The sequence below is a fragment of the Sceloporus occidentalis genome, unplaced genomic scaffold (genome assembly GCF_023333645.1).
Source record: "Sceloporus occidentalis isolate IW3139 unplaced genomic scaffold, rSceOcc1.0.p SCAF_6, whole genome shotgun sequence".
In the NCBI taxonomy this organism is placed as follows: Eukaryota; Metazoa; Chordata; class Lepidosauria; order Squamata; family Phrynosomatidae; genus Sceloporus; species Sceloporus occidentalis.
In genome coordinates, this window is record NW_028316986.1 from 46,009,198 (window position 1) to 46,037,108 (window position 27,911).

A 27,911-nucleotide genomic window follows, 5' to 3' on the forward strand; every position below is an offset into this window, starting at 1 on the left:
TCTGCATTGGCCAGAAGGCTCATTCCCCCTCATGTTCTGGTGTTGTCCTGTTTGGATGACACATGTCCTAAGACCCAGTTCTGGTGCAAACAATCCAGATGTTTGCACCAGGGTATAACTACATTTAGATAAATTTTAAAAACTTCCCTTTTGCTCATTCCTGTGTCATAGTGGCTGTCTGAATAGGCATCTTTCTGGGCTATCTGGCACATATGCTGCTGTTGTGGGTTGACAGAATGTGGTGCCCAGGCATGTGACCTCAGAAGTGAGTGACCTGTGGTGGCAGCAGATGTGCTGGGTAGCCCAATGGAACACCCATGCAGACAAGTGCCATCATGCAAAAATGGAGAGCCACGTAATAGGGGCTACCCCTGTAGTATCCTGACCAGTGCAGACAAGGCGTTACTGATCTTCCTTCAAACACCACCTCACTGCTATAGCTGAGTTTATTTCTAAGCCCCCATACATATTGCTTCAGGCAGAGTGATCTTTTTCTTGCAGCACATTTTGGGGCACTACTGAAATAAAGCCATGGTTGGGTCAGAATTGTTGTGTTGCTGTGTATCTTCAAGTTGGCTTCAATGTATGGACTCTGTATCCTGCTATTAATAGTCCTGCTCAGGTCTTACAAACCCAAGGCCAGAATTCTTACTGTGAGACCCAGGTGGCCTTCCTGGTGTTGTTGGGCTGCAATTCCCAGCAATAATAGCCAGTATAGCCAATAGATGCTGGGAGTTGCACTCTGATAATATCTGGAGGACCAGTCTTTGGAGGACATCTGGAGAGTCTTGCAAAAAATCTGACAATATGTGGAGAAGCACTCTTTGGAGGAAATATGAGGGATTACACAAAGAAAATTTGTAGCAACAACTCATCCTTTGTATATAGCGACCCACTTGCAATTCAGGCACCATGGGTCCAACAGGAGAGAATGCAGGAGCAGGACGTTAGGGTGAAAACCGCTCTTAGGCCTCAATTACATGCACATACACACATAAATATACACATCCTATCCTGCCAGCACAGTGCCTACTTGCAGACTGGGAGCTGTATCATGTGTCACAAATGTGTCACAAGGAAGAGTCAAACAAGGTTTATTATGGCATCATCCTGTCTCATTCACTTAATTTTATGGGAGCTTGACATGATATCATTCTCCCTTCACCCTATCTCAGTTTGTCTATCATTTCTTCATATATTTTTTTTGTTATATCAAAATATCAAATAATTAATTAAGGCCAAAACATGGAATTGCTACACAGTGTTTTCCAACTGCTTGGATGACAAAAGCCTCATCTGAAGCTGTTCCCAGCATGCAAACCAGGAGAATAGTTTGAAATAATCTGGCAGCAGAAGTATTGTTATTGAAAGAGAAGTCCTGCGTAAAAGCCCTAAGAAACAAGCTCCTGACAACTTGATGATTCCATCTCACAGTGCATTGGGGTTTTTTAAAGTTCTAATTATAAAGCTGAGCTGGATGAGCATGGCAACCCCTCCCTTCCCTATCCTCTAGTCAATCAATCAGTCAATCAATCCATCATATAAATGTAAAAAAAAAAAAATCTGTCCCTTTGAGGTGCAGAAAATGTCATCTTTTATTTATTTTTATGTTGATTTCTTGGATAACAGTTGATCACTTTTTTATTATGAAATTTGTTCTGTTGCTTTGGTATTTTCCCTTAGTAGCTTTCCTCAGGAGAGGTCTGTCTGTTTTTCTGTGTTTTGTGTTTATTGCATATTTTCCTGCTGCTTTTTAGAGCTTTGAAACTTCCTTTCAATCCTTTCCTGTCTATACAAATACACCTAGCCAGTTGGGACTCCTTACATGTGTGAGACTTTGCAAGAGAAGTCCCTTGCACCTCCACTCACTCCCATATTAAAACATGCCCAAAAAGGTTGCAAAGCTGTCAGCTCAGCATGCCCTATATTTGCTTTCCCTTATTTCTCGACCCACAAATGCCTGGTGGGAGTTGTGTCGGTAGCTGCATGTACAACATTTCTACATTTTTATTAATCATAGGCTGGAATGAACAGTGACACAAAACCTGTGTAATGAGCACACAGGAGAAAATCTATTTTAACAGGGTGCATGATTTATTTATCTGCTCGTTTTCTATATTCTTTTAAATAATTAATCCTGAAACTCACTTTAGAAAAATTGTTCTGCATCTCCAGTAATAAGGGTTAGCCTCGGTATAGAACTGCTATGAATGTGGTGTGTGATACAAAATTTGGTTATTCCCATTTTACAGCTCCAACATGCTCTAGTAAGGTAATGGGCCTTACTAGTTCCAACCAGAGCAGACCTCTTGCATCGAAAGGATTTATGTAAATATTGAATAATTCAGTTCCCACTCTGGGACTCACAACTGGATTCAGTCCAGAAGGTCTGTAACCAGCAGACGCAAGGACATTTGGCAGAGAGACTACCTTGGTCATCCAGTGGACGACCTCTGTTGAGGGAAAGAAAATGAAGATGTCAAGAAAGCAGGGAAAGAATGTGGAGAGATGAAGGAAAGTGTCACTGCTATGTAGATGACACCACATTTTACTAGTTTTCCACCTGATTCAGGTGAAGCTACTGAAATAATGCTTTTATAATAGGCTAGATGAAACTAGCACTTAATATAGAGAAGAAGGAAAAACTTTTGATGAGTGGCTTGTCTGCCGAGGCCAATAGAGTTCCAGAAGTTCTGGATAGAACTGCACTGCCCTTAAAGGAACAACCAGACAGTTTCGTGATTTTCCTATATGCAGTGTAGGAAGGAATCTGGGATTTTTCACTCCATTTTGTATGAAATTAACAATGCATTAAAATCACCTTCCCTTTTTCTGATTTCTCCAGGGGTTTAGGCCATGGAGCCTTTGGGGAGGTGTACGAAGGCCAGGTGGTTGGGATCCCCAATGATCCTAGTCCCTTGCAAGTGGCTGTAAAAGTAAGTTTTTAAAAATCAGTGAAGAATATTGTGGGAAATGCCTGGAGGGTCTATTTTGTCAAATACGTCTGAATTCCTTTTTCTTTAATTTCTCTGGAATTGTTGCTGATTATTGTTATCAACAGAAACAGACTTACCACTCCAGTTATAGCATTGTGATGAATTTTAATTCCCAGGAATAGCTTCAAAGGCTACAGTTAGTTGAAGAATCTCCCTAGCAGGGATTTCTTATAGATGGGCATTTCAGTGACCACCAACATCCTTCTCATTCTACATTGATACCCAATCAAAAATTGTCATCATGTGGACACCATTAGCAGATATCAGCAACTGAATCCTTTTGACTCATGGTGATACAGAAAGATTTTCCTCCTGATTTCTATCTGTAACATGTTGTTTTAAATACAGGGTGTCTCTGTCTATTTACAACCTTCATAAATCTCAAGTCCCCAGAAGTTGTTTGATGACAACATTCATAATCCCCAGTCAGGAAGGCCAATCAGTGGTGTGATGGGAATTGTAGTCTAATACTATCTAGGGATGATGGTTCAAGAGAGGCTTGCAGAAGCTCTACAATTCTGAGAGATGTGAGAGGTAGAGTTTGTAATGGGTGCATGCAAATCCATGACAGTTTGTTCACATCTCTTCTGTTGCTTGTTTTTTGTCCAGACTTTGCCAGAGGTTTGTTCAGAACAAGATGAGCTGGATTTTCTCATGGAAGCTCTTATAATCAGGTATGTTAATTCAAGCAGCACAGTGGTCTTTGTCCCCGAAGCAACAAAATTAAAAACAAGGGGTTTACTGGGGGGTGAGTGCTATGAAACCATTTTGACAATACTTTACTTGTATTCAAGCTAATTCAAGTATAACAACATCCTAAATCCACAAAAGAGTGATATCTTTATTGGACCAGTCAGAATGCACAGAATACTTGACGCAAGCTTTCAAAGTTGCATTGGCTTCTTCATCCAGCAAAAAGTGTTAAAAATCATACAATAGAGAGAAAAATATGCTGATACTAGTGTCACACAGACCTACATTTTGTCAAGATATTGTTGTTGTTTTCAGTTAAGGTGGTATGGCGGGATGTTCACATAGGCAGAGGCCACTCCAGGACTGGAGTGCAGCTTTGGCGCAGCTTCTGGCCTCTTAGGACACATGCATCATTTAAACAGCATACCTCCAAAGTGACCCGAAGGAACTTTATTTTGGCCTATCTGTTCGGGCCTAAAGATTCTCAAAGTCCAGGAAATAGAATTTAAACTCCATTAATAACAAAAAGGATACTGCCTTTGAGATCCAAGCTGCATCTGTTCTTTGGGAGTCTACTCATCCCCCTTTTTAGCAGAAAAGGTTTGTTTGTTTATTTGTTTATTGGTCCAATAAAGATATCACTATTTTGTGGATTTTGGATGTTATTGTACTGTGCTGTATGGCCAATATAGCTACCTCTGGGTATGTTTTCTCAATCCAAGTATATTATTATCCTGTAGTCTTGAAAACAGTGAGGTGGGTCATATTTTTAATGCCAGAATCATGGTTGGTGAGATCGATGGGGGAGGACAAGAAACAGAGAAAACCGGGAGAGACTTATAGCAGAGCTCTCTTTTGTTATAAAGTCTCTTTAGCTGGTGTATTACACCTGCTCTCACACAGCAATAAAGAACAATATTTTCCCAAAGTGAATTTTGACTTTCACTGATGGCAATAACCTTGGAGCAGCCACTGAAACATAATAAGCCCATTGTGACTGCCTTCCACAATTACTCAAAAGTCTTGGAAAAACTAGGAGTAGGGGAGTGACCCAGAGTCTGCTAAAGGACTCAGAACTATGGAAATCTTTCTCCACACAAGGTTATGACCATTACTGGGACCATTAACAGTTGGTTTTTTAAAATTATTATAGGTCTGCCATATGAAATGTTCACTTGATGGTTGTAGTTGTGGTTGTTTTAAAAAAATTCTAGTTTTCTTTGTCAATCTGATCATAATACATGGAGTATCCCCACCAGGCAGAGGTGTAGCTATGGGGAGGGGCAATATGAGGGCATTGCCCCACAAATAAGAGTTCTGCCTACTGAAATGGTTTTTTCTTTCAGTCTCCAAATGTCTAGCATGGCAGAGAGTCAGCAATTGAAAAAAAAATCATCAATTTGTAGAATTTCAGTTCAGTTCATCTTTATTACGGTCATAGAGCAGCACAAATGTAGAATTCTTATATCTGCTGTATCTGTATCTCCTTGGTAACTTGACCTGACCCTTTTCTTTGGATGCCTGTCTAAATGCTCAACTGAAGTTTTAAGTTACTATAAAGTTAGAAATTTGAGATTGAAGGAAAAATTCATTAAGGGGCAGAACTCTTATTTGTGGGGAAAATACCTTCATTTTTCCTGACCCATTTCCCCATCTTTGGCTCCAGACATTGTTCTGCTGAAACTCCCCTCAGTCATTGGCTATGTTTGCTAGGATTGATGAGAACCGCAGTCCAAAAACATTTGAAGGGTCACACATTCCCCTGCCCAGGCCCAACCATAGTTGCCTCTTGGATAATGGACTAGACAAATAACCCGAACCACTAAGATCTGTTGGCTAAGTATGTATCTTTTGAATTAACAATTCTTGCTTGATCTCCCTTTCAGCAAGTTCAGCCATCAGAATATAGTGCGCTGCATTGGGGTGAGTCTGCAGGCACTGCCGCGCTTTATTCTGCTGGAGCTCATGGCTGGAGGAGACTTGAAATCTTTCCTGAGAGAGACACGGCCTAGACCGGTAAGAGGACAACAATTTTTTGAAACCAGAAGCTTAAATCTCTGACTCCTATCCTTATTGCAGGGCTTCTTAGATTAAGTATAGCCTACTTCCCCACCAGTAAATTCACTGTTGGTCCCATTGTATTTAAAAATGTTTTCTATTGTATAGCTCTGCCTAATTTTTCCTTTCTTTGTTTTTACACTAAAGTTTTTACACTAAGCTGATTCCAATGCTGGAAAATTACTTTTCCAAAGCAATTTTTTCTCTTTGCAATCTTTAAAAAGTAACCCGCTCCTTACACTCATTATGATGATAGGAGAAAACTGAGTAATGACATTATTTGTTGAGCTAATCATTATTTTTCCATTACTTTCTGTTGCTGCTGCTATTGTTTTTGAGGAGGGAAGACCTTAGGATTGATAAGAGAATAACATAAAGCTGAAACCACCCTGGCAAAATGTCTCTTAAAATAGCTTCAAAAGTAATTTTGAAAATAATTCAAAGAAACTGTTACTTGTTACAACAATAAAGTATGTTTGCCTTTATTTGTTGCATTCATTTAAAATTGTTAGCAAAAAGTAGCTACTTACAGGTAACAATATTACTTTCAAACTGTGGATGGTTTAGATTTTGATAGGGCACCTGGTCAATAAAGTGATCGGATGGAGGCTTTTCCATGCAGCTGGCTTGGAGGAAGATCACATGGCCTGCACTCAGGATTTTTTTTTTTTTACTAGATTTTCTGCATGTCACGTCATCACCATTCCCACAAGTTTTGCATTTCTATGGCTTTTCATTGAGTCTGGTTATAGAAGTCCTTCCTGGGCACCAATTCACTCCATGCTACTGAAGAAGTAGACCAAATCTATGAAAGCTTATGCTACATCTTTTGCACAGTTAGTCTCAAAAGTGGTACAAGTCCCTGTTGCATACTGATATTTTAATATTTAGTATGTTGCATACTGAGATTAACATATCTATGTTTCTGAATTCTACCCCATCATTGATATTTCATGGCTCGATTTGTTGTTGCTCTATCAGATACCTTGGGCTGAGATAGCGTGCCTGAAAATGGTGGTCTGCAGGCACCTGTTTTAACTCCGGAGGGATGTCACAGCTGCCAAACCCGGTTCTTCCAAGTTCTTTTGGCGGCTCCTGGATTACATTGCGAGTGCGCCACAGGTGCACTTGTGACATAAGTGACGCGCAGCAACGTGTGGATGCTGTGCATTGCTTACGTAAAGATGGAAGCCCCATGTGGACAGGAGGCCACCATTAGGCCATCGCCTGCACATAGTAGGGTTCTGGAGCGTGCAGTTGCCCCACCTCCAGAACCCTAGTTTCAACAGCAAGATGGCGCTTTTGGCCTGTGTATCTTGGGCCCTTATTGTACATATGTTTGTCTGTGGAGATGAAACATTATCTTTTGAATTGGTCTATTTCTGACATCTCAAATTCTGCAAGCTTTTGGGATATACAGGAACCTCAAGTGCAAAAGAACAGAAGAATATATCTGATATGTCTTGTTGGCACATCATCACCACTGTGCAAAGAAATTTCCCCCTCCCCTTACAATATCTTTGCTGCCTGAAAACCAGTTGTGGGTGGAGTGTGTCCCCTGATCTCTACAGCAGGTTTGGGGGTTGCATGGGTAGCTTCATTGGTCTAGTGGTTCAGGTTGGGCTGTTGCTCAAATTATTAGGATCATGTTGCACTCACTCTGCAAAAATGAGACTGAAACTGAACTTGGTTTTACAAAGAAATTACATTAAAGGACACCAAGATGTCTCAGTGTTTGCTCTGAGTTGCTGATAGCAGCAATATGTACACAGCTCATTTCTTTGAAAATGTGATTTTAAATTACTATGCTCTTTTCCCATTATACTAATCAATACCTACCGCAAGTGAAAGTTAACTGTATAATAGTGGGTCTGCCCACTGCATATAATGAAGAAGATTATTAGTAAATAGTAACTATCTTGTTAGTACAGACAGAATAATGAAGTCTGATAGGACCACACTTTTGACAAGGTGAAGGAGGGTGGAAATGTGAATGGAATGAATGATACATGAGATAGTGCCACCAGAAACATGATGATGATAGAGTTTGTAAAGCAAAAAAACTTTGTGGTAGAGAACATACAAGGCGAGCCTTGCTAAACCAAGTCACACAGAACTGTAAAGTTGATTCCTTCATTCTTGATGGAAGTGATAAGAAATTTTAGCAATTTCATTTTTCCTGCAAGAAGATCTTCAAAAGCTATGCAGTTTTCAAAGACTATCTGTAGTTCAAAACTCTTTCTGTGCAAAATTTGTCCTGTTCTGCACCAAAAACAGAAGTTTATCTGCAGAAAATGCTGTTTCTAGTCAAAAAATATAGTAGTTCAGTTATGGGATTCAAAGCGGTTACTTCTAAGTGCACTTTGAATTAAGTCAAGTTTCCTTTTAACAATGCCAAATGAAATTAGAATCATAGAATCATGGAGTTGGAAGAGACTGCAAGGGCCATCCAGTCCAACCCCCTGCCATGCAGGAATCCAAATCAAATCATCTCCGACAGATGGCCATCTAGCCTCTGTTTAAAGACCTCCAAGGAAGGAGACTCCACTGCATTCCAACAGAGTTTGTTCCACTGTCGGACAGCCCTTACTGTCAGGACATTCTTCCTAATGTTGAGGTGGAATCTCTTTTCTTGTAGCTTGCATCCATTGCTCCGGGTCCTAGTCTCTGGAGCAAGTGAAAACAAGTCAGCTCCCTCCTCAGTATGGCATCCCTTCAAGTATTTAAACAGGGCTATCATATTACCTCTTAACCTTCTCTTCTCCAGGCTAAACATCCCAATTACTTTCAATATGTATCATGGGGAGTAAAAACTGATTATTATTTTGTTATTATTTTAACACGTATCTGTGGATGTGATGCATTATTTGAACACTTGTTTCCAATGTATTCTTTTTTCTAATACTACTCGAAGGTATCCATGCTGACTACTCAGCATGGATTTTTATGGTTTATATAACTATTTCATGAATCTGACAAAGTGAAATCTGACCCTTCTCCATCAGCACAGGAAGCTTTTTAAAAGTTCAGGTCTGCTTTAAAAGAAAGCATTTTTAGGAATCTGTAAGACATTCTTGTTTATTTTTTCCCACACAAACAATCAATGAACTGGAAGAATCAATTTCATTCAAACGAAGTAGAATGAAGTCACCATTTTTTCCAACCAGCCATAATCCTTTCAGCTGAAAACATTTAGCAGTGACATCTAGTGCCAGAATGCCTTCCTGGGTTGCAAATAGTGACAATTAATGATTCTATGATTCTAATGGTAGAACACAGGATTAACCCAGGCTTGAGGTGTGTCATAAAGAGAAGGAAAGACTCCCAAGGAACCACTTCTTTTGAAACTTTTCTGCAGCCAAATGAGTTAAGTCACAGCAGTTCCAGCTAAATGCATTATAGAGAAGTAAATAATCACAGGGAAAGGTAGAAAAGAGCAAACACACAATAGGATTTTCAGGAAAATAAAAGAGACCTCCAAGCCCCACCACTATCATAAGGGACAGTGAAATGTTTACTTAAAGCAACTGATTTTGAGTGTGTCATGAAACGGAAGCCATTTATTATTATTATTATTATTTAATGTATTATGATTTTATTTTTACTGTGAGGAACGGAAAGAGGTACTTCATGAGATAGTCTGTTACAGGTGCCAGACCACTTTGCCTGCCCTAGGGTACTATACAGTAAGGGCATTTGCTGTTTTATCTCTAGCCTTAAAAGGATTTTTTTCCTGCCATGCCCATTGGGTTTTAATTCAAAAACAGGTGTGTGAGGATTACAGATATGAGAGACAAATGTATTCACACATCCCCACTGGGTCAACTCTGTAAGAATCAGAATCAACACACTGAATATGAATCAACACCATCTATTTTATTCAATTTTTCTCAGACTGGGTAGGGTTTCTTCCAACTCTTCTATGTCCCTTTCATGCTATCCAGAAAAATTCTCTGTGAGGAGGTAATTTTTTCAGCAATAAACCCATGTTACTGAATAAAGTAGATACAGACAGTGACTCAAGGCTCTCCAGAACGTAGGGACTCAAATGTGCACATAAACCCAGCACATAATGAACTCTGAAGGAGTTAAAAGCTTCTCTGTTCAAGAGGTTTGCACATAGAAAAGCAATCAGGAGAGGTTTGGGGAAGATAAGGAGTAATTTCCCTCCTTTGTGTCCTGCAGCTTGTTGCTCAAAGCAATGATTATGCTGAACAATAGAGTTGGTTGGTTTTGCGGTCACCTTTCAGAGGTTTGACCTAACAAGGGGATGTGCTGCTTTCCTGCTTCCAGCTCATCCTCTCTTCCAGCTACAACCACACAATTTCCAGATGACTGCATCGTCCCTTCATCAAGAAGCGGAGAAACAAGAGCAGTGAGGAGCTGTGTAAAGTGAATTTCCTTGGCATTTCAAGGCTACCCCGTGCTCCACATCTCTGTACAAAATGGATCCAAATGCCTCATGTCTCAAACAAATTACTCTGTTAAATTGCCCTTGGCTCAGAAAGAGCTTTTGCTTTAGTGGTGATGGAATAAAAGGCAATTGAGTTGTTACCTTTCTTTAAACTAAGCAAAAAGTGTTTAACATAAGACTTAGTGGTAGCCTGGTCTGCATTACTGAGGGCACCCTAAGGGATCTCTCACACTACAATCTTCCAAAGTGTATCAGTCCTTTGTCCAGTTTTACTATCTCAGAAAGGAGGAGGGGGGAGGAACCCATGGCATAAGGGTTCGGCCACATTTTTGCAAGCATTTATTTCCTCAAGTATAAATAGGTGGGCAAAGCTGAGGATTGCTATAGCTGTACTATTCCCCTCTCAATCATTGTTTGCATCCTTATTTATTTTATTTATTTATACCACGCCCTTCAGCCCTAAAGGCTCTCAGAGCGGCTTACAATTATTATTTTAATTAGATGGTTCCCTGCCCTCAGGCTTACAATCTAAAAAGACACGACACAAAAAGAGAAGGGAATGGTGGTGGGGAGAATGCAGGAAACTGTATGAAGGGCTACATGGTATACTGAACTTTGTCCCCAAATAGGTTCAGCATCTTGGAGAGTTATTTTAAAGTTCAGATTCAGACCTGCAGCAGAAGCACAGCACAGCTGGCATTAGAGCCACCAGTAACCATTGAGGAGAGTTGACATTTGATACAATTGCTTTCAAACAGCATCTGTGCAAGGCATCTTCTACCTTAGTAAGTTTGGATTAGATTCCTGGGAAGCTTATCATATCTGATTCACGGCCACACTGTAATCACTCTGGTATTTCTTTCCTGGAAAAATACAATAAAGGATAAGTGAGTGAGATCCTCTTGGAAGCTCACTCTTGCCCATTTCTTTTATTTTCAAGCTCACTTCCAGTGCAGTGCCAGCTTTTGCATCTCAATTGTATTTCCTACCTGTGTTTTTGAGCATGCTTGAAAAGAACTGGCCACTCTTAACTGTGCCTTTATTCTCTGCCACAACATGGCATTTCAGAAGTGCTGAAAGAAGAAACATTGAGCCAAGATTGTAGATAGCAGATGCAAAGTGTTAGTGTTCTGTGTGTGTAGCTCCATGCCAGCCCACTGCTCAATGCTGTAGCTAAGCCCCATATGGCCACTGCACTGACCATTACACAGTTGTGGAATGAAAGGAGGGTTGACTAGATAACTACAATTGCCTTTTATACCCCTAACAATTTTTTGGGGAGGAGTGCAGAGTAATGATGCTATTTTTGTTCCTCTACTTCTCTCTCTCTCTCCCTCTCTCTCTCTCTCTCTCTCTCTCTCTCTCTCTCAAACTGCAGGGGGACAGGAGGTCTCCCCACTGCCCAGTCACTTTCCTTCCTTCCTCCACCATCCCCTCACCTTCAGCAGCAGCTTTACTGGTTTTGCATGGAGTGGTTTTGAATAAGGCACAAAAAGCTCTGGTGCAAAATACTCTGCCAAAAATGTTGTGTGATACAAAACTCTTGCTAATCCCATTTTATAGATCCAGCATGCAGAAGGTATTAACCCCTATTGCTAGTCCCAACTGGAACTGGGGAATGGGGAGTCAATAATTCAACATATATACTTGATTCAACTGACTGGGACTAACAGTTGGATTTACTAGTTTTCCTGGGTACAGGGTAGCAAAACCCAGGATAACAAGATGTACACCTGTGTGGATGTATAGAACAGGTTTGTAGTGGTCAATTCAGTCCCTCTGAAAAGTTTATGATCATCTTTTAGAAGAACTCATTTAAAGCCACCATTTCTGATCTGGTCCTTCTTGCAACATCGTGTGCCAGATTAGCAACTCAGAGCCCAAGTCCAAAGGTCCTTCCTTTCCTCTAATGGAAGGCTGCATGTAGGGGGATCTCCCTTGCTGAAAGGATGGTCGTCTGACTAGCTCTTATGTTCCCCAAACAGATGTGCACTGCAATCTTCCTTTGACCAAGAGACCATGGCTGTGCAGCCTGACATGCTGCCATATAGGCATTGGATTTCCCTCTACCATTGATTTTTGCAGGCAAATACAGGATAGTTGCAAAAATCAAGGTTTGCTTTTTGGAATTTGGAATTTAGAATTTTTTTAAAAATGCATTTTCAAACCGTAGATGGTTGCATCTGGGAAATAATAATAATAATAATAATAATAATAATAATAAATTTTATTTATATACCGCCTCTCCAAAGATCAAGATGGAAGGCTGACTGTATTTTCTTAAAAATCCAAAAAGTACACCTTGATTTTGCCATTTTATATAAGGGAGATTATTTTATTACATCATTATATATAACAGGGACTTGAGGATCCATGGATTTTAGTATCCACAGGGAGTCCTGGAACCAAACTCCAGCAGATACCAAGGGCCCACTGTATTTGAGAAATGTTCCTCTTCATTGAATCTCTCTTGAGTAGAAATCACATTAAATTATCAATATAAATGATCCCCCATTAAGATAATTGCATCCTTTAAAAGTCCTTAATTTGCACACAATTGAAAATGCTTGTTGGCAACAGAGAAGATAAAGAAAAGGTTTAGTGGGTCACCTAAAAAACAAGAGAGTGATCACTATGGACAGTATAGAGCTTGAAAATGTTACTTTTGTTAGACTGTAGCTACCAGAAGCCCAAAACCAGCATGGCAGTACTGGCTGAGAGGTTTTGGAAGTTGTAGTCCAAAAGGTATTTCTTCTAAGCTCTGGAAAAACAGAGGGGATCACATAGATCCATTCTATTTTGGAAAATGACTCTTAGATACCCCTGAGTTTTCTCTTTGAACCTTTGCAGGAGCTGCCAATACCTATTTAGGTTAGCTAAAACACAGTCCTTTTAAAACATATGTCCATGCCAATATTTGCAAACAGCTTGAAACCTTTACTTCCAGCAAATTGTGTCACCAGATGGGTTTCCTGGCCATTTGCAAGACCTTTCCTAAATACAGCCCCAAACCCATGGCCAGTCTGAAGCTAACTCTCTGAAGTTTCATGTTTTGCATTGTCCTTTGTTTGTTTGTTTGTTTTAGAGCCATCCCTCGTCACTGGCCATGCTGGACCTCCTACACGTGGCTCGTGACATCGCTTGTGGCTGTCAGTATTTGGAAGAAAACCATTTTATTCACAGGTAAGTAGCAGAAGCCATTTACTTTGAAGTGAGCACTTCTCAGTGGTTTGTATGTGACTTTCTTGTGAAAGGCTGTGAACCTTTGTGCCATGCGCTGGCAAGGATGGTTGAGTACTACTGCCCCCCAGAGGTTTAGTGCCTCAGTAACCTACAAAGTCACTTAGGAAGCAGATCAGACAATATATTTTGCTGTGCAATACTCAAAGCATGGATATTTATTTGCCTGTTTTTGAACTATTTTCATATAAGGTATACCGATGTCAATTAAAGAATTAAAGTCCTTTAAAATATAGATTCCAGTTGAAAATGTCTGTTTCCCTGAAGTTGCCAGTGAACCAAGAAAAAAATACTTAATTGAGGGGATTTTTGTTCTTGTTTTTGTTGTGTTTTTTGCCACTTTTTTTATAGTAGTTGCCACATAATAAACAGAAATGCTATGCTTTCCTTCTCCACTTTTGGTTGTGTGTGTGTTTCAGTCTAGTCGTTGCTGGTTCACAAGTTTTCCAACAGGAATTATTTAGAGAGCTTTATTCCTGTACTGCCAAATCCTCTGCCTTGGCTTTTGTGGGTTTGTTTTTTAAAAGACAGTGTTCAATAGTCAATTAGTTGTGCCCTTCGTTTTCCAATGCATCAAGCAACTATTCCTCCAAAGACCTTGTTTCACTGATGTCTGTCCATTTCTTAAAATCTGTTCAAAGAATCCTTTCCTTTTCCTTTTTCTTTCTCAGAGACATTGCTGCTCGAAATTGCCTACTTACTTGTAAAGGTCCTGGAAGAATAGCTAAAATTGGAGATTTCGGAATGGCACGGGACATATACAGGTAAAGAAATATAGCTCATTATTAGCATCACTAGGTAGGAGTTACCACTTGAACATGCTATATTGATTTGTCTATCTTAGCTTCTTTACAGGCTTTTATATTTGCTGTACTTAGAGGACTTATAAATGTTTCCAAATACCACCTTGCAGTAGTAACTTTTCCTTTCATTAAGTGAAATTACCCCAGCTTTCTCATATGACTTTCCTCCATCATTGCCCCAGCCTATCATCTTGTATTCTGTTGATAGTGCAGTCCCTTGGCTTCACTTTTTATACACTGAATGGCACGGCCCTGTTGTGAAGTTTCCACCTCCACCTCCACAATGTTGACCTTGTATCCTTCAGCCACTGTGTCATTGTAAATCTTTTCAGTTTACAGCATATAAAAGAAGGAGAAGGGGAAGGGTCAGGAGAATGTAATTACCCAACCTGGAATTTATCCAGGACATTGGGACTGATGATTCAGCAATAGCAGAGAATGCCAAGGAAGGCTTTAATGGCATGCATTTAATCCATAATGCAATGCAACTGTTCCCACAATTGGGGAGTAACTTTATCATATGACATAGTATAGTATGGTATAGTATAGTATAACATAGTATAGTATAGCATAATGTACTGTATATAATATAATATAATATAATATAATATAATATAATATAATAATATATTTTGTTATGAGCTATCCCAAGTGAAGAAAGCCAAGAAGAAGAAAATAAACTCACCTGAGACATGGTGCTGGAGAAAAGTGCTGAAGATACCATAGACTGCCAAGAAAACAAATAAATGGGTTCTAGAACAGATCAAGCCCAAACTATCCCTGGATGCCAAATTGAGACTGTCGTACTTTGGCCACAACACGAGAAGGCATGACTCATTAGAAAAGACAATAATCCTAGGAAAGATGGAGGGCTACAGAAGGAGAGGAAGACCACATGCCAGATGGCTGGACTCAGTCAGAGGCCATGGGGCTGAAGCTGTAGGAACTTAGCAGAGCACTGGAGGACAGGGAGTCTTGGAGAGGTCTCATCTACAGGGTTGAAATTAACAACAGCAAAGACAATTAACAACAACAATATCCAGGGTTGTCAGGTTTTTAAAGCTGCAATACAGGACAGTCAGTTTGCCACTTAAAACTAACTGGGGACACATGAGACAGCTTATATTAAGCCTCCTCAGGTTTCATGAGAGAGAGCCTCTCACAAGATCTCCAGGTCCCTATGAGATTTCAAATCTCACAGGAATACCCAAAGCCAGAAAAAGCTTTTGGTGGCTGCTGGTCATGACACAATCAGGAGTATTTATGGCTGTGTGCTGCTCATCAGTGGCAGCAGTCAGAGAGGAAAACAAGTGTGGAGAATTAGAGGGCACCAACCATGCTTTTCAAGAGATGGATCCACACACCATTTGATATTTTATTTGTAGCTGTTTTGCTTCATACCAAATGCATGGCTGGCACTCATTCTCCCCAGGCCAAGTAACACAGGACTTGAGGCACCCCATATGACCTTTAAATGGGAGAAGAATTAAGCCTCCAAATACATGATATCTCATATAAATCAAGACACCAGTGAATTCTAGCTATCCCTGTTATTATGCAAAGTATTGTAGGAGGTGTCTTGGTCTCAAATGGCAATTAAATCCAATGAATGCCTGCATTTTTTAAAATTTGTCCTTGGGAGATCTGGCTATGAGGACTGTCACAATGAACACTTGTCCTCTCCAAAATATCCATTGCACTGCCACTCAAGAGAGAACTTCAGAAAAGAACTGATTGGATATTTAGTAAGACAAATGGGCAGAGTTTGGTATTTGTTTTTTTTTTCTTGACAAACTTCTCAACTGACCCTTTGTTCTTCAGTGTAGAGTTCTCAAACAAACACAAAGTTCTTAACAATAAAATGTGACATCTACCTAAGGAGAGGGGGGACTGACTTGATATTCCTCTTTTCAAGCAATGAGAGGAAAGGAGGCCTCAGGATGACCCTGATCAGTCTACATGGTTATTCTGTGGGGCTTTTTACAAACATTTCACCTGTCATGTCATAACTGGGGAGCTGTGGGAGGTAAAACCCATACTGGGTGATATAATAATTAATAATTTGTTTTATTTATATACCGCTATTCCAAAGATCATAGCGGTGAACAGCAAGTAAGCTAATTAGCAAGTAAGCTAATTTGCCCCCAACAGTCTGGGTACTCATTTTAGCGACCTCAGAAGGATGCAAGCCTGAGTCGAGCTTGGGCCCTTTTGCTGGTCTTGAACTTGCAACCTTGTGGTCTTGAGTGAATGGCTGCAGTACAGGCATTTAACCACTGTGCTACCAGGGCTCTGCGCCACCAGGGCTCAGAAGAGGGCTGACACCTAGTCAGGCCCTCCTCCTGCTGCAGGAGAAAGAGGTGAAGGCATCCCTCTCAGCTTCACTGTGGTGATGGCTCCCTTTTCAGGAGGAGGCCACCACTGTGGCAAAGGAGAAGGGTCAAGCATGCCCTTTTGCTGCTGTATCATCCAGCAGCTCACCCTCTGCACCAGGTGACATCAGACATGGGGATGCCACTGATTTGAGGTACACAGACAAGGGGTTTGTATACTCCAGTATTCTCATGAATGCATTGGCACCAAGGCTCCCAGCACTGGAGAACCAAGGTCTTTTTGTCTGGCAGGGATGCTGGTGACATCATCTGCCAAATTGCTGCCCCCAGATTTTCCTCTTCCCTCTGAGGTTAGAATCATAGAATTATAGAGTTGGAAGAGACCACAAGGGCCATCCAGTCCAACCCCCACCATTCAGGAACTCTCAGTCAAAGCATCCCTGACAGATGGCCATTCAGCCTCTGTTTAAAGACCTCCAAGAAAGGAGACTCCACTACACTCCAAGGGAGTGTGTTCCACTGTTGAACAGCCCTTACTGTCAGGAAGTTCCTCCTAATGTTGAGGTGGAATCTCTTTTCCTTTAGCTTACATCCATTGTTCTGTGTCCTAGTCTCTCGAGCAGCAGAAAACAAGCATGCTCCCTCCTCAGTAGCTGTAATAGGTTAGCTGTAATCGTCCCTGTACCTGGAGGGAAAATGGATACTCCCAATAACAGTATGGTATTATGAGCTATCGCTGTTGCTATTGGAAGTATTTGGGGATGGAGTGGGTGAATTGGTCTCAAATAAGCATTTAATCCAGTTGAATGCCTCCATTTGTTGGTTATCCTTGGGGCTATGGGGCTGTCATGGTAAGCACATGTAGTGTACCACTGGTTTTATTAAAACCATTTCAAGCTGCAAGTGGGTACATCAAATAATTTGGGTTTACCCTTCAATAAGATTCATGAAGGGTGAGAACAGTATTAGATTAATGGGCCTTGCAGGTTCAAGTGTGATGCAGAGAGAGTCAAAATCAGATATGAATAGCAGCCGTAGCAGATTCTGATCAGCAATCATTTCTTTGAATGATGGGATTTCAAGTGTTCATGATTAAAATCCCACATGTCTGCAGGGTTGCCATTTGTCTTGTGCAGGAAAACCTACAGGTGCCCATGTGGCACAGCTAATTTCCCTCATTCTTAGACTTGACTAAACCAACTGCCCAGTGCCCACTAATCCCACTTTACAGACATGTCATGGCTCCTCATATTCTGCAGGCTAATGAGAGGGAGAGAAATTGAAATGTAGCCTTGAGCCATATTCTGCCAGAAAAATTGTCTTAGTAAATCAATAAACACCAAAATGTTGCTTGCATGGTACACAACAGTGGAAGGAAGATGGTCTCCATGAGTGAGACTTCCTGCATAGTTTGTCTCCATATTTTTCTATAAATTACAAAAATATATTTTCACCATGAATGTGCCATAGTGCTTTGTAGATAAAGAAAGAAGTGGAAACCACCTTTGGGACCACCAGCTCACTTATAGACACAGACCTGAACCAATGAATAAGAAAATAGTGTATTGGAAATAAAGCTCAAATTTCTTCTTGTTAATTCTCCCTTCCTTCCTAAACAGGGCCAGCTACTACAGAAAAGGAGGTTGTGCAATGCTTCCAGTCAAGTGGATGCCACCTGAGGCCTTCATGGAAGGAATATTTACATCCAAAACAGATACCTGGTAGGCCTTCTTTGATTTTCTATGCATGGCGCCTTATGGATACTGTGGGCCCTTAGTATCTGCTGGGTTTTGGTTCCAAGGCTCCCCGTGGATACAAAAATCCTTGGATGCTCAAGTATCATTATATACAGTGGCATTGTAAAATGGTTTCCCTTATATAAAAATGCAAAATCAAGGTTTTCTTTTCAGAATTTATATTTTTGAAAATATATTTTCAAGCCCTGGATGACTGAATCTGTGGATAAAGAATCTGTGCATATGGAGAGCCAACTGTACTAATAAATGGTTCCTGTTTTTCTTGTATTATATTTCTGAAGGTCTAACTAGACAGTAGCCTACATCCTATTTTTTAATTTCTGATTAGAGTGGGCACATTGCATCAGTAGGATTTTCGCACATACTCACTCACCTTTCACCAAATAGTTGAATAAAACTACTATAACTGGGACTGATGAACAGGATCTCAGGCTACATGTTTAGCATATTTTTATAGAGGTATTCCCCTCAAGAGCTAAAGGATATATTTTTGTTGTAGCATGTGATTTTCCTCGCCTATATATCTTGCATTTACTTATGCTTTGTTTTCTGATTGATCGTTGAAAGATACACACTGGCTTAATGTGTAAATCTGATTGGATGAGGCACATACTTCTGAGGAAATCCCATTGTGGGAGAGAAAACAGGTCAATTATAATAAATACTCATTACCTTAAACATCTAGTTTAAGGTGCCTAGAAAGGTACAGGTCTCAGTCCAATGTCCTCTATAGCAATGAAGGACATGAAATAGTGTGGCTTATTGCTGTGCCACATAGTAATATCAAAAGCTGAAAATCATTTAAGTGAAAACTGTGCCATGATTTCTTCCAATGCCACCAGCAACATCCTTCCAGGTAACTGTAGCAACACTGGTATGGAAAGAGGTCGTGATATGACTCATTTTATATGACCTCAAGCCTTTGACAGTACTGGAAGAAGACACCCTGCAGTGGCTGTAGAGCTATAAAATGAGCCCACCAGCCATAAAATTACAGTGTATAATAACAACACAGTTATCAAGGCTTCTGCACACATTGGTTCCAACCCAAATATGTTTGCATAGGTTTCAGCATATATACTATTTGTCTTATTTCTTGTTTATATCTTTCTCTCTTGTGTCCAGGTCATTTGGAGTGTTGCTGTGGGAAATATTCTCTCTTGGATATATGCCTTATCCCAGCAAAAGTAACCAGGAGGTCCTAGAGTTTGTAACAAGTGGAGGAAGGATGGATCCACCCAAAAACTGTCCTGGCCCGGTGTATGACACTTTTAATGATCTAAATGATCCATAAGTGCAATTCATGTTATGATGTGAACTTTCTAAAAAAATTCTTTCCTACTGTTCTGATATTTCACCAAGCTGCTAAAACAAATGAGACCTGCAACAAAGTGTTGCAGTATCAAATGCTCTTGTTCAGGGGTCCATACAGTAAAACTATCTTTCAGAATACTCCACTGCACATGAGCACACTACAGTGGGTCCTCCATATTCATTGGGGTTAGGGGCACAAGACCCCCCATGAATGTGGAAAAACCCCAAATAAAAAAAATACTATTTTTTTAACCTGAGAGAACACCTGTCCAGGAATCTCTAGGTCATCCAGCACAACTCTTTGGTCAACATCTGCCAGAGGTTGACCATAAAATCACACTTGAGAACCTACAAATGGCTAGAGACATGTTTTCTCTAGTTGTTCTAGTAATGGCTAGTTCTTGCAGAGCAACTCTATGGTCAACTTCCAGCAGAGTTGCACTGGAAGACTTAGAGATTCCTAGAGAGAACATACTAATAAAATCTGCAAATAATCAAATACGCAAAAGTCAATGCCACTAAGGTGGGGGGTCAACTATATATAGATTTCCATCTCTTTATCAATAATCTGTGATTATTCAAAATGTTTACTCTTCACCAAATGGATTTTGGAGTGTTTGCCCACTCCCCTCGCCTGCTTGAGGTTTTTCATCCTGAATATTTGTTTTTAATTTTTACAACCTTATGTTTTGTATTTCTACAAATCTCTTTGGCCCCGTGACATACCTACCTTAATGTGTGTATGGCACCATTCTGATTCTAAGGACATTGAATTTACTTTTTGTCTGTATCATGAGTGAGAGCCATGTGTCCCTAAAAATGTTGTTGCATTTCAGCTCTCATGAACCCTAGCCAGCATAGGCAATGGTTAGGGTTGATGGGAATTGCAGTCAAACATCAGAGCAGACCCAAATTCCCCCCACCCACTCATCCTCTCAAGGAGTGTCACCATTAGCTGTAGCGGTCAGCCATTTTGGTGGGTGCCAGCCATTTGCTGATATCATACTTAGAGTGCTCATCCATTTGCAATAATTCAAGGGTCTTCTCCTTCTCTTGCAAATAGCCTAAGAGCTTCTCACTAAATTTAATTCATGTAATGATATATCATAATGATATGTCCTAATGCTTCCAGGAAATAAATCATCAAAGTTTCCACTATTTTCCTTCTCATATGGACGGTCATTACTTGGGTCATAAGCTAATATACAACCTGCTCCAGCTTAAGTACCTGGATTTTAGCTCATTTTTTTTTAGCATAATTGACTTGAACCAAGTTCAGCTAAGCTTTAGTGTTACTTTCATTGATGTCATCAGACGTTTTCCTGATATATGGAGCAAACACCAGCTTTAAATATTCTGTATTGTTACGAAGTATTGAGAGCTAGCATGGTGTAGTGGTTTGAGTGTCAGACTATAACTCTGGAGACCAGGATTCAAATTCCCACTCACCCATGGAAATCCATTGGGTGTTCTTGGGCAAGTCACACTCTGTCAGCCTCAGAGGAAGGCAAAGGCAAACCCTGTCTGAACAAATCTCACCAAGAAAACCCTGTCATAGGTTTTTCTGTAGGGGCTGTAGGGGTGTGATAAGTTGGAAATAACTTGAAGGCTCACAACAACAAACTGTACGTCCTACTCTTTTAGTCTATGCCCAACAGCTTACAATATCAGTTCATGCATTAAAAAAATACTTACAGCAAACTGAGAAGTTAGTTCCATTTAATATTATTAGAAGCAGTATTTGCAGTAACCTCCTGGCTTTGTTTGCTTGGAAAAAGGAAGCCTTGATCATTTCCATGGGGTGTATGCACGTGCACAGTGTTTATGCCTTTGATGAATGAAATAAATTTTAAATGACGACTTCCTCATCTTATTAATACATATGAGAGTCAAGAGACATGACAAAGCTAAGTTTGTGACTCGAAACGTTAGAGCTGTACTAAAGACATTTAGTAGAATAGAAATTTTGGCCCGATACAGACGGGCCCTGCAGCACATACTGATGACGTGCTAGGGTTGCCTCGGGGCAGCGCTTGCAGATGCCCCTTAACACTAGCATGTTGTCATTGTGTCAAAATGGTGGCACCTTGTATAGAAGGGTGCCGCCATTGTTATGCAAGTGCTGTGCAGTATCCGCAGAATGCCATGTGGCGCTTGTGTAACGAGTGTGCCAGTGGCGCACTTGTTACGTGGTCACTGCCGCGTAAAAACAACCCGCTTTTTGAGGGTTCTTTTTCCATCGGCGGGAAGCCACGCCATTTGGCAGCTGCAGTTTCCTGCCAACGGAAAAAACACCGCCACCAGCCCGGACTACATCACAGGTATGTACCAGACCTTAGTCAGACTTGGAATTGAAATTTATTTAGGTCTGGATCCTATTGGTAGGCCCTAGTAGTGTAGAGCAATTGAATCAACTGTTGCAACATAAATCAACATTTATATAAATCTCATTAATTCAGTGGTTCTACTGCACTTTTAATTTGTTTTTTCTTTTCTATATGGTAATTTTATCTATTCCTCTTTTTAATTGTTACTATCTTAGAGTGTACGCCTTGGGCAGGCTTTTATATACTCTTTACGTTTACCGACTTTGTACAGCGCTGTGTATAATTACAGCGCTTTAGAAATAAAGTTTAATAACAATAATAATAATAATAATAACACTTGAGACTAACAATAGGATTTAGGCCTAATGTATGGATTCCATGAATTGGCAAAAAGACAATTCAGTCGGTCTGGGAGAAAAATCAAGTTTGAACTCTCCAAAGAAATAAAAAAAGATTGAACTCAGGCTATCATACTTTGGATATATCATGAGAGGACTCATTGGAAAAAAGATCATAACACTTGGTAAATAGGAAGGCAAATATGAATATCACATTACAAATGGACTCAGTCAAGACAGCCGCAGCCCTGAATATGCAAGTCTTGAACATGACTATTGACAACTAGGGCTCTTGGAGGTCTCACATTTATAGAATCACCATAAGTCAAAACTGACTTGATAGGACATAACAACTAATTTAGCTAGTTCCTTTACCTTCAGTTTAAAAAAACCCAAAACTATGCCCAAGATCTTGTATCAGAGACGTAGTGTAATATCATCCCCGGTCCTGATTTCTCAAACCTATCTTAACAAGCCAGCAAGTACAACAAGCAGTGGATGTCTGTTCGATTGGCAATCTGCAGAGTAATGAGGAAAGCAAGAAGAGCCCTGCTTCTGGCTGTTGCCCCCAGAGATCTCTGGCAGGAAAAGTCTGAAAGCTCTTGAAATTGCTAGCAGAGCAAACCTCCATTACTTGGTGTGGCTGCTGGCTGTTAAGGCCGGTTTGGAGAGGCATTTGTGGCTATGACAGTAGTACTACAATAATAAACATGAACATCAGACAGTTGTGAATATGTAAGTCTAGCTTATACATTTGTAACTGCTCAACAAGATGCCAGCCTAGGTGTCTGCCTAAATCCCATTTCCTACCATTTACCATTTGGTCTCCTGTTGCTGTTGTAGGTATCGGATAATGACCCAGTGCTGGCAACATCAGCCTGAGGACAGGCCAAATTTTGCCATAATATTGGAGAGGATTGAATACTGCACCCAGGTATCTGCATCTACTTGGCTCTGTTACCTGATGTTATTCTTTTACATGTCACAATACAGTGATATTTTGCCTTAAGTACCCAGGCTGCCCACACTGACAATGGCTTCTCTGCAGAAGAAAGGGCTATTAGAGCAATTGCTCTTGCCTAATTCCTTACCCTAAATAAGGTGGTTATAATGAAAACCATGCATGGGCCAGTAGAGGTGAAGTGCCTGTCACTTCCTGTCAGATTCTGGCTACCTTTTAAAGCAGAGCCAGGGAACATGTGGCCTTCCAAATGCCATTGGATTGCAGCTTCCCTTCTCCCTCAAGAGTGACTGTGCAGGCTAGGACTGACAGGAGTTGCCGTCTAACAACATCTGGAGGACACAAGGTGAAGTCTATAATGCTGGCAACAGGTGCTCAGTGTTGGCACATAACAAGGATAATGTGAACATGGGATTCTCCAAGACATTTGGTCAAGCTCCCTTATTCGGAAGGGAGAACTCGTGATAACTGCAAATGAAGAGGCCATGAAAAGAAGTCTACCTGCTCTCTTGCTTTTACTGTTTTCTTGTTCCCACTAACAGGGAAAGAAAAGGAATTATCCTACCCTGTCACTCCTGTCCATGGTGGCAGAACAGCCTAGAAAGGGTTGCTGGACTTATATTAATGTTTTCCCTATGCTCCTTATCAGCACTAACTCCAGAGGGTTTGGGAGGAGGGGATGAAGCAAGTTGCTGTCCATGAGCTCTTCATTGTCTTCTTTGTCACTGTTGTTGCTGCTGTCCATTTACATGCTTTTTTCCCACCTGGGCCCAGTCCACTCAACCACCCAGAAGCAGAGTGCATGGCAACAGGAGGATGCTGTTCTCTAGTCATTGCTTGCATGGAAAGATGGAGGAATAGGCAACAACAGCAAGAAGTGCCAGCAAAAAGAACAAGGTGGTCTGGTAGTCAGCAGTAGGGCTCCTGTAGGGGTCCTCAGTATGTGTCCAGTGGTGCTGATCCTTGATTCTGGTCACATCCTTTTATCGACTGTCCTTCTACACATAATCAATTAGCATAGAATTTACATGAACTCGTGAGTGTAAACCTGGATATGTTTGAGCCTTCAGTTATTGCAAAATCAGTGTCAGAAAATGCACACTTGATTGCAATAACTAGTATAGTCCAGATTCATATTCCTTCTGCCTTTATTTAATATTTATAACCCCCACAAGCAATGCAACATGGTCATAAATGAATTGTTATTTTTCAATAGTTACATAACTTATGTATCCCAGTAAGTTAAAAATAATGCAAGCAACTGGAAGAGCCTGGCTGAATTAGACCAAAGCCCTGACTTAGGCCTGGTACAAACTGGCGCCTTGCACCAGCCTGGGACCAAATTTAAGGCTCGGGAGAGTGGAACATCTGCACACTCCTGAGCCCTACCACAATGTCCGGGTGCCATCATGGCTCATCCCCGTCCACACGGCGGCCGGCATGATGATGTACATGCGGTGCCATGTCCAAATGGCCCCGTGCTGCACGTACGACATTGGTGCATGCGAGGGTGCCAATGGCACACTTGGGTGCCTCCTAGAAAGAACCCGCTGAAAGCGAGTTCTTTTTACTCCTCGTGGAGGCCGCAGCGTTTGGTTGATGCAACCTCCATCCAGGGTGAAAATGGGTGACTGCAGGCCGCCCTTTCAAGGCAGTCTGTCCAGCCCCTTACCTAACATTGTCTCCCCCAGTGGCTAATATGAAACCTATAGGAAGCCCCACAGGCAGGACATGGGAGTAATAGCTCTTTTTCATTGTTACTTCTAAGCAACTGGAACTTCTGATTATGTGGGTTATTAGAAGTAATAACAGATGTTGATGGATATACCCCCTGTGAATTTGACTAATCCTTTCTCAAAGTCATTAGTTCCAGCAGCCAACATCTGAGGTTATGGAAGCAAATTTCATAAATCGAGGGTGGAGAACATATGGTCCTCCCAGAGTTGTTGAGCTATATGAGCACTATTGTAAGGCTAATGAGAAATATAGTTAGTATCTGGAGGTCATACATTGCCCACCCTGTCATAAATTAATTCCACATTGTGTGAAGCTGAGGTTGCCTGTTGAGAAATTTCTGCCAATCAGTTTGAGTGGTTGATCATATATTCTGCTATTATGGAATTGGGGAGGGGATTATTTCTTCTGTCGATTAATCCAGCATTGTATCTGAATCTCAAGAATTATGAGAAAGAAAGACATGTATTATAAGTTCTTCATTGTTCTGCCCTGTAGGATCCTGATGTCATCAATACTGTTCTGCCTGTGGAATATGGTCCATGCATTGAAGAAGAAGAAAAGATTCCAGTCCGTCCTGAAGACCCAGAAGCAATTCCTCCTCTGTTAGTCTTGCCACAGCAAGAGAAAAGGGGTGCTGAACAGCTCTTGCCATCCCCTCTCTCTTTGGCTTTAGCCATCCAGCCAGGAAAACCTCTCATGAAAGTGGCTGGCGTTGAGCAACCACCAGTCCGGGCTAATGTACAGGCACCCTTGGAAGGAGGACATGTCAACATGGCATACGCTCAGTCCAACCCTGCAACTGAGCTCCATAAAGGTGGGGGGTCCAGAAACAAACCCACCAATCTCTGGAACCCGACGTATGGCTCTTGGTTTTCAGAGAAACCAGTTGTCAAAAACACTTCACAGGTGGAAAAAGAGGCAACTGAAAGAGAAGGTTCAGGGCACGAAGGGAACAGTACTTTGGGACCCAGCATTGTGGCTGGACGGCTACCAAGCTCCTCCCTTCTTCTAGAACCATCTTCGCTGACAGCCAGTGTTAAAGAAGTGCCTCTGTTCAGGCTCCGCCATTTCCCCTGTGGGAATGTTAACTATGGATACCAACAGCAGGGCTTGCCTTTGGAAACCTCGGCCCCACCCTTGTGCCAGCAGTTACGAGGGCCCTCACCTTAGAAACCTGGTCCATCTGGGGTCTTGAAAGTCTCCAGTTCTCTTGACTTTCTTCCTGTGTGAGCCATGACTTATGAGCCTTGGAGTAAACCTCAGTATCATCCATACAGCAAGCATGAGAACAAGAAGATTCCCTTCTGTTATGTGCCAATATGCTCTGAAGTGGCACCCTTTGAAACTATGCTTTTTTCCAGCACTCAAGAAGCTTCAGTTTTTCAGAGCCCCTTCCTACACACACACACACACACACACACACACACACACACACACACACACACCAGTCAGTATTATCAGCAAGGCCCCATTCTCAGTTGCATAAAATCATCTGCATGGTTGTTATGCTATGTGCTTTCCCATGCACCGTTTCCTCTCGGTTGTTTGTGTGCTGTTTCAGGACTCACAGTCCAAGTGTGTAATGTGTGGAGATTTCCTCTACTGCCAGATGCAAAATATGGAAATCCCTCTTGATGTCAGAGATTTGAGGAGAGGATGGGGAAAAGTCATATTCATAACAAGAAACAATGTTATCTCTGCAAGGGCACATAGCCAATGCAGCTACAGAGTGCCCCTTCCACAAAAACCATGGTATCATTGGCAAGAAAACTAAGTTGATCACACTGCTTTCATTCCCAAGAAGGACACTGCAGAAAATTGAATAACATGATAAAATTATATAATGCATCTTGGTGAAAATATGACATCCTGTTAATACTGTTATGGGACAACAAAGAGCAAGCATCATTCAGTGTGTATTCATTTTTAGGGGGTTATGCTACATTTTAGAGCAGGGGCTGGGAACCTTTGAGATATGGAACTAACACTCTTGCATTTAACATCCATTGTGTTGGCTGTGTTTAGCTGAAAAGAGCTGAACTCAGAAACATTTGAAAGGTCAAAGGTTCTTTCTCCCTATTTTCAAGGCTGAGGAAAAGATTAGCAAGACAGTAAAATCCCGCTTGTAAAAGAAGGAAATCACTAGTGTTATGTATACATTAACAGTGTGCAGGTAGAATTTGTACAGATGGTAAAGCACAGATATAGCTCTAAATTATGTTGTTCTGCACCAGGATATTATTATTTATTAATGCAGCAACAACTATGTACGCATGCCACTTTAGGGGCTGTGCAAAAAGGTTTGTGAAATAGGAGTATTTTGAGAAGGGATGTTTAGATCATCAGCCACTGACCATCCCTCAGTCATGGATCTGTTGGAATCAATATGCACACTAAAAAATCACTTGAGTATCAAGGCTGGAATAACTGACTTTCAATATGTTGTCCAACTCACCCAACATACCATAGACCAAACTTTGAGCATACTTCAAAAGCTTCTGTGAAGATTAACGAAAAAGCTTGTCAAAGTACAGTGCGTCCTCGCCTTATGCGGGGGATCCGTTCCGGATCCCTCCGCGTAAGGCGAATTCCGCCTATGCTTGAGCCCCATTGGAAACAATGGGGCTCGTGTGCGGGTGCGCGTGGGGCGCAACGGGCGCGCGCGCCCATTCAATTGAATGGGACGCGCCGCCCCTTCCACCCCGCGCACGCGCCGTGGCTTGAGCACGTATGCTCAAAGCCGCATATGGCGCGCCCGCGTATGGCGCGGGCGCACTGTAACCTCCTATGAAGCAGGTGCCAAAATTCATCTTACATAAGCAACATAACTAATGGATTCGGGAGGCACTGGTCATGCTTGTTGCATAAGCACGATTGGTATCAAAAATTCGTAGGTTACTTCACTGTTGCAGGCAGATAAGTTGGCATGCTGTCCTGCAG

The 27,911-nt window shown here is 41.2% G+C and overlaps 1 protein-coding gene across 1 annotated transcript in view; it reads left to right on the top strand.

The window, feature by feature from the left end:
* ALK (ALK receptor tyrosine kinase) overlaps positions 1–27,626 on the top strand; it is an 809,244-nt gene extending 781,618 nt beyond the window's left edge. Inside the window, exons 21-29 of the mRNA XM_089529545.1 lie at positions 2,846–2,936; positions 3,606–3,670; positions 5,576–5,705; positions 13,247–13,344; positions 14,073–14,165; positions 18,157–18,258; positions 19,420–19,554; positions 23,117–23,207; positions 25,467–27,626. Of these exons, the coding sequence (XP_089385671.1) occupies positions 2,846–2,936; positions 3,606–3,670; positions 5,576–5,705; positions 13,247–13,344; positions 14,073–14,165; positions 18,157–18,258; positions 19,420–19,554; positions 23,117–23,207; positions 25,467–26,141 (1,480 nt within the window). The 3' untranslated portion in view covers positions 26,142–27,626. The remainder of the gene's footprint in view (positions 1–2,845; positions 2,937–3,605; positions 3,671–5,575; positions 5,706–13,246; positions 13,345–14,072; positions 14,166–18,156; positions 18,259–19,419; positions 19,555–23,116; positions 23,208–25,466) is intronic.
* The last annotated feature ends 285 nt before the right edge of the window (positions 27,627–27,911 follow it).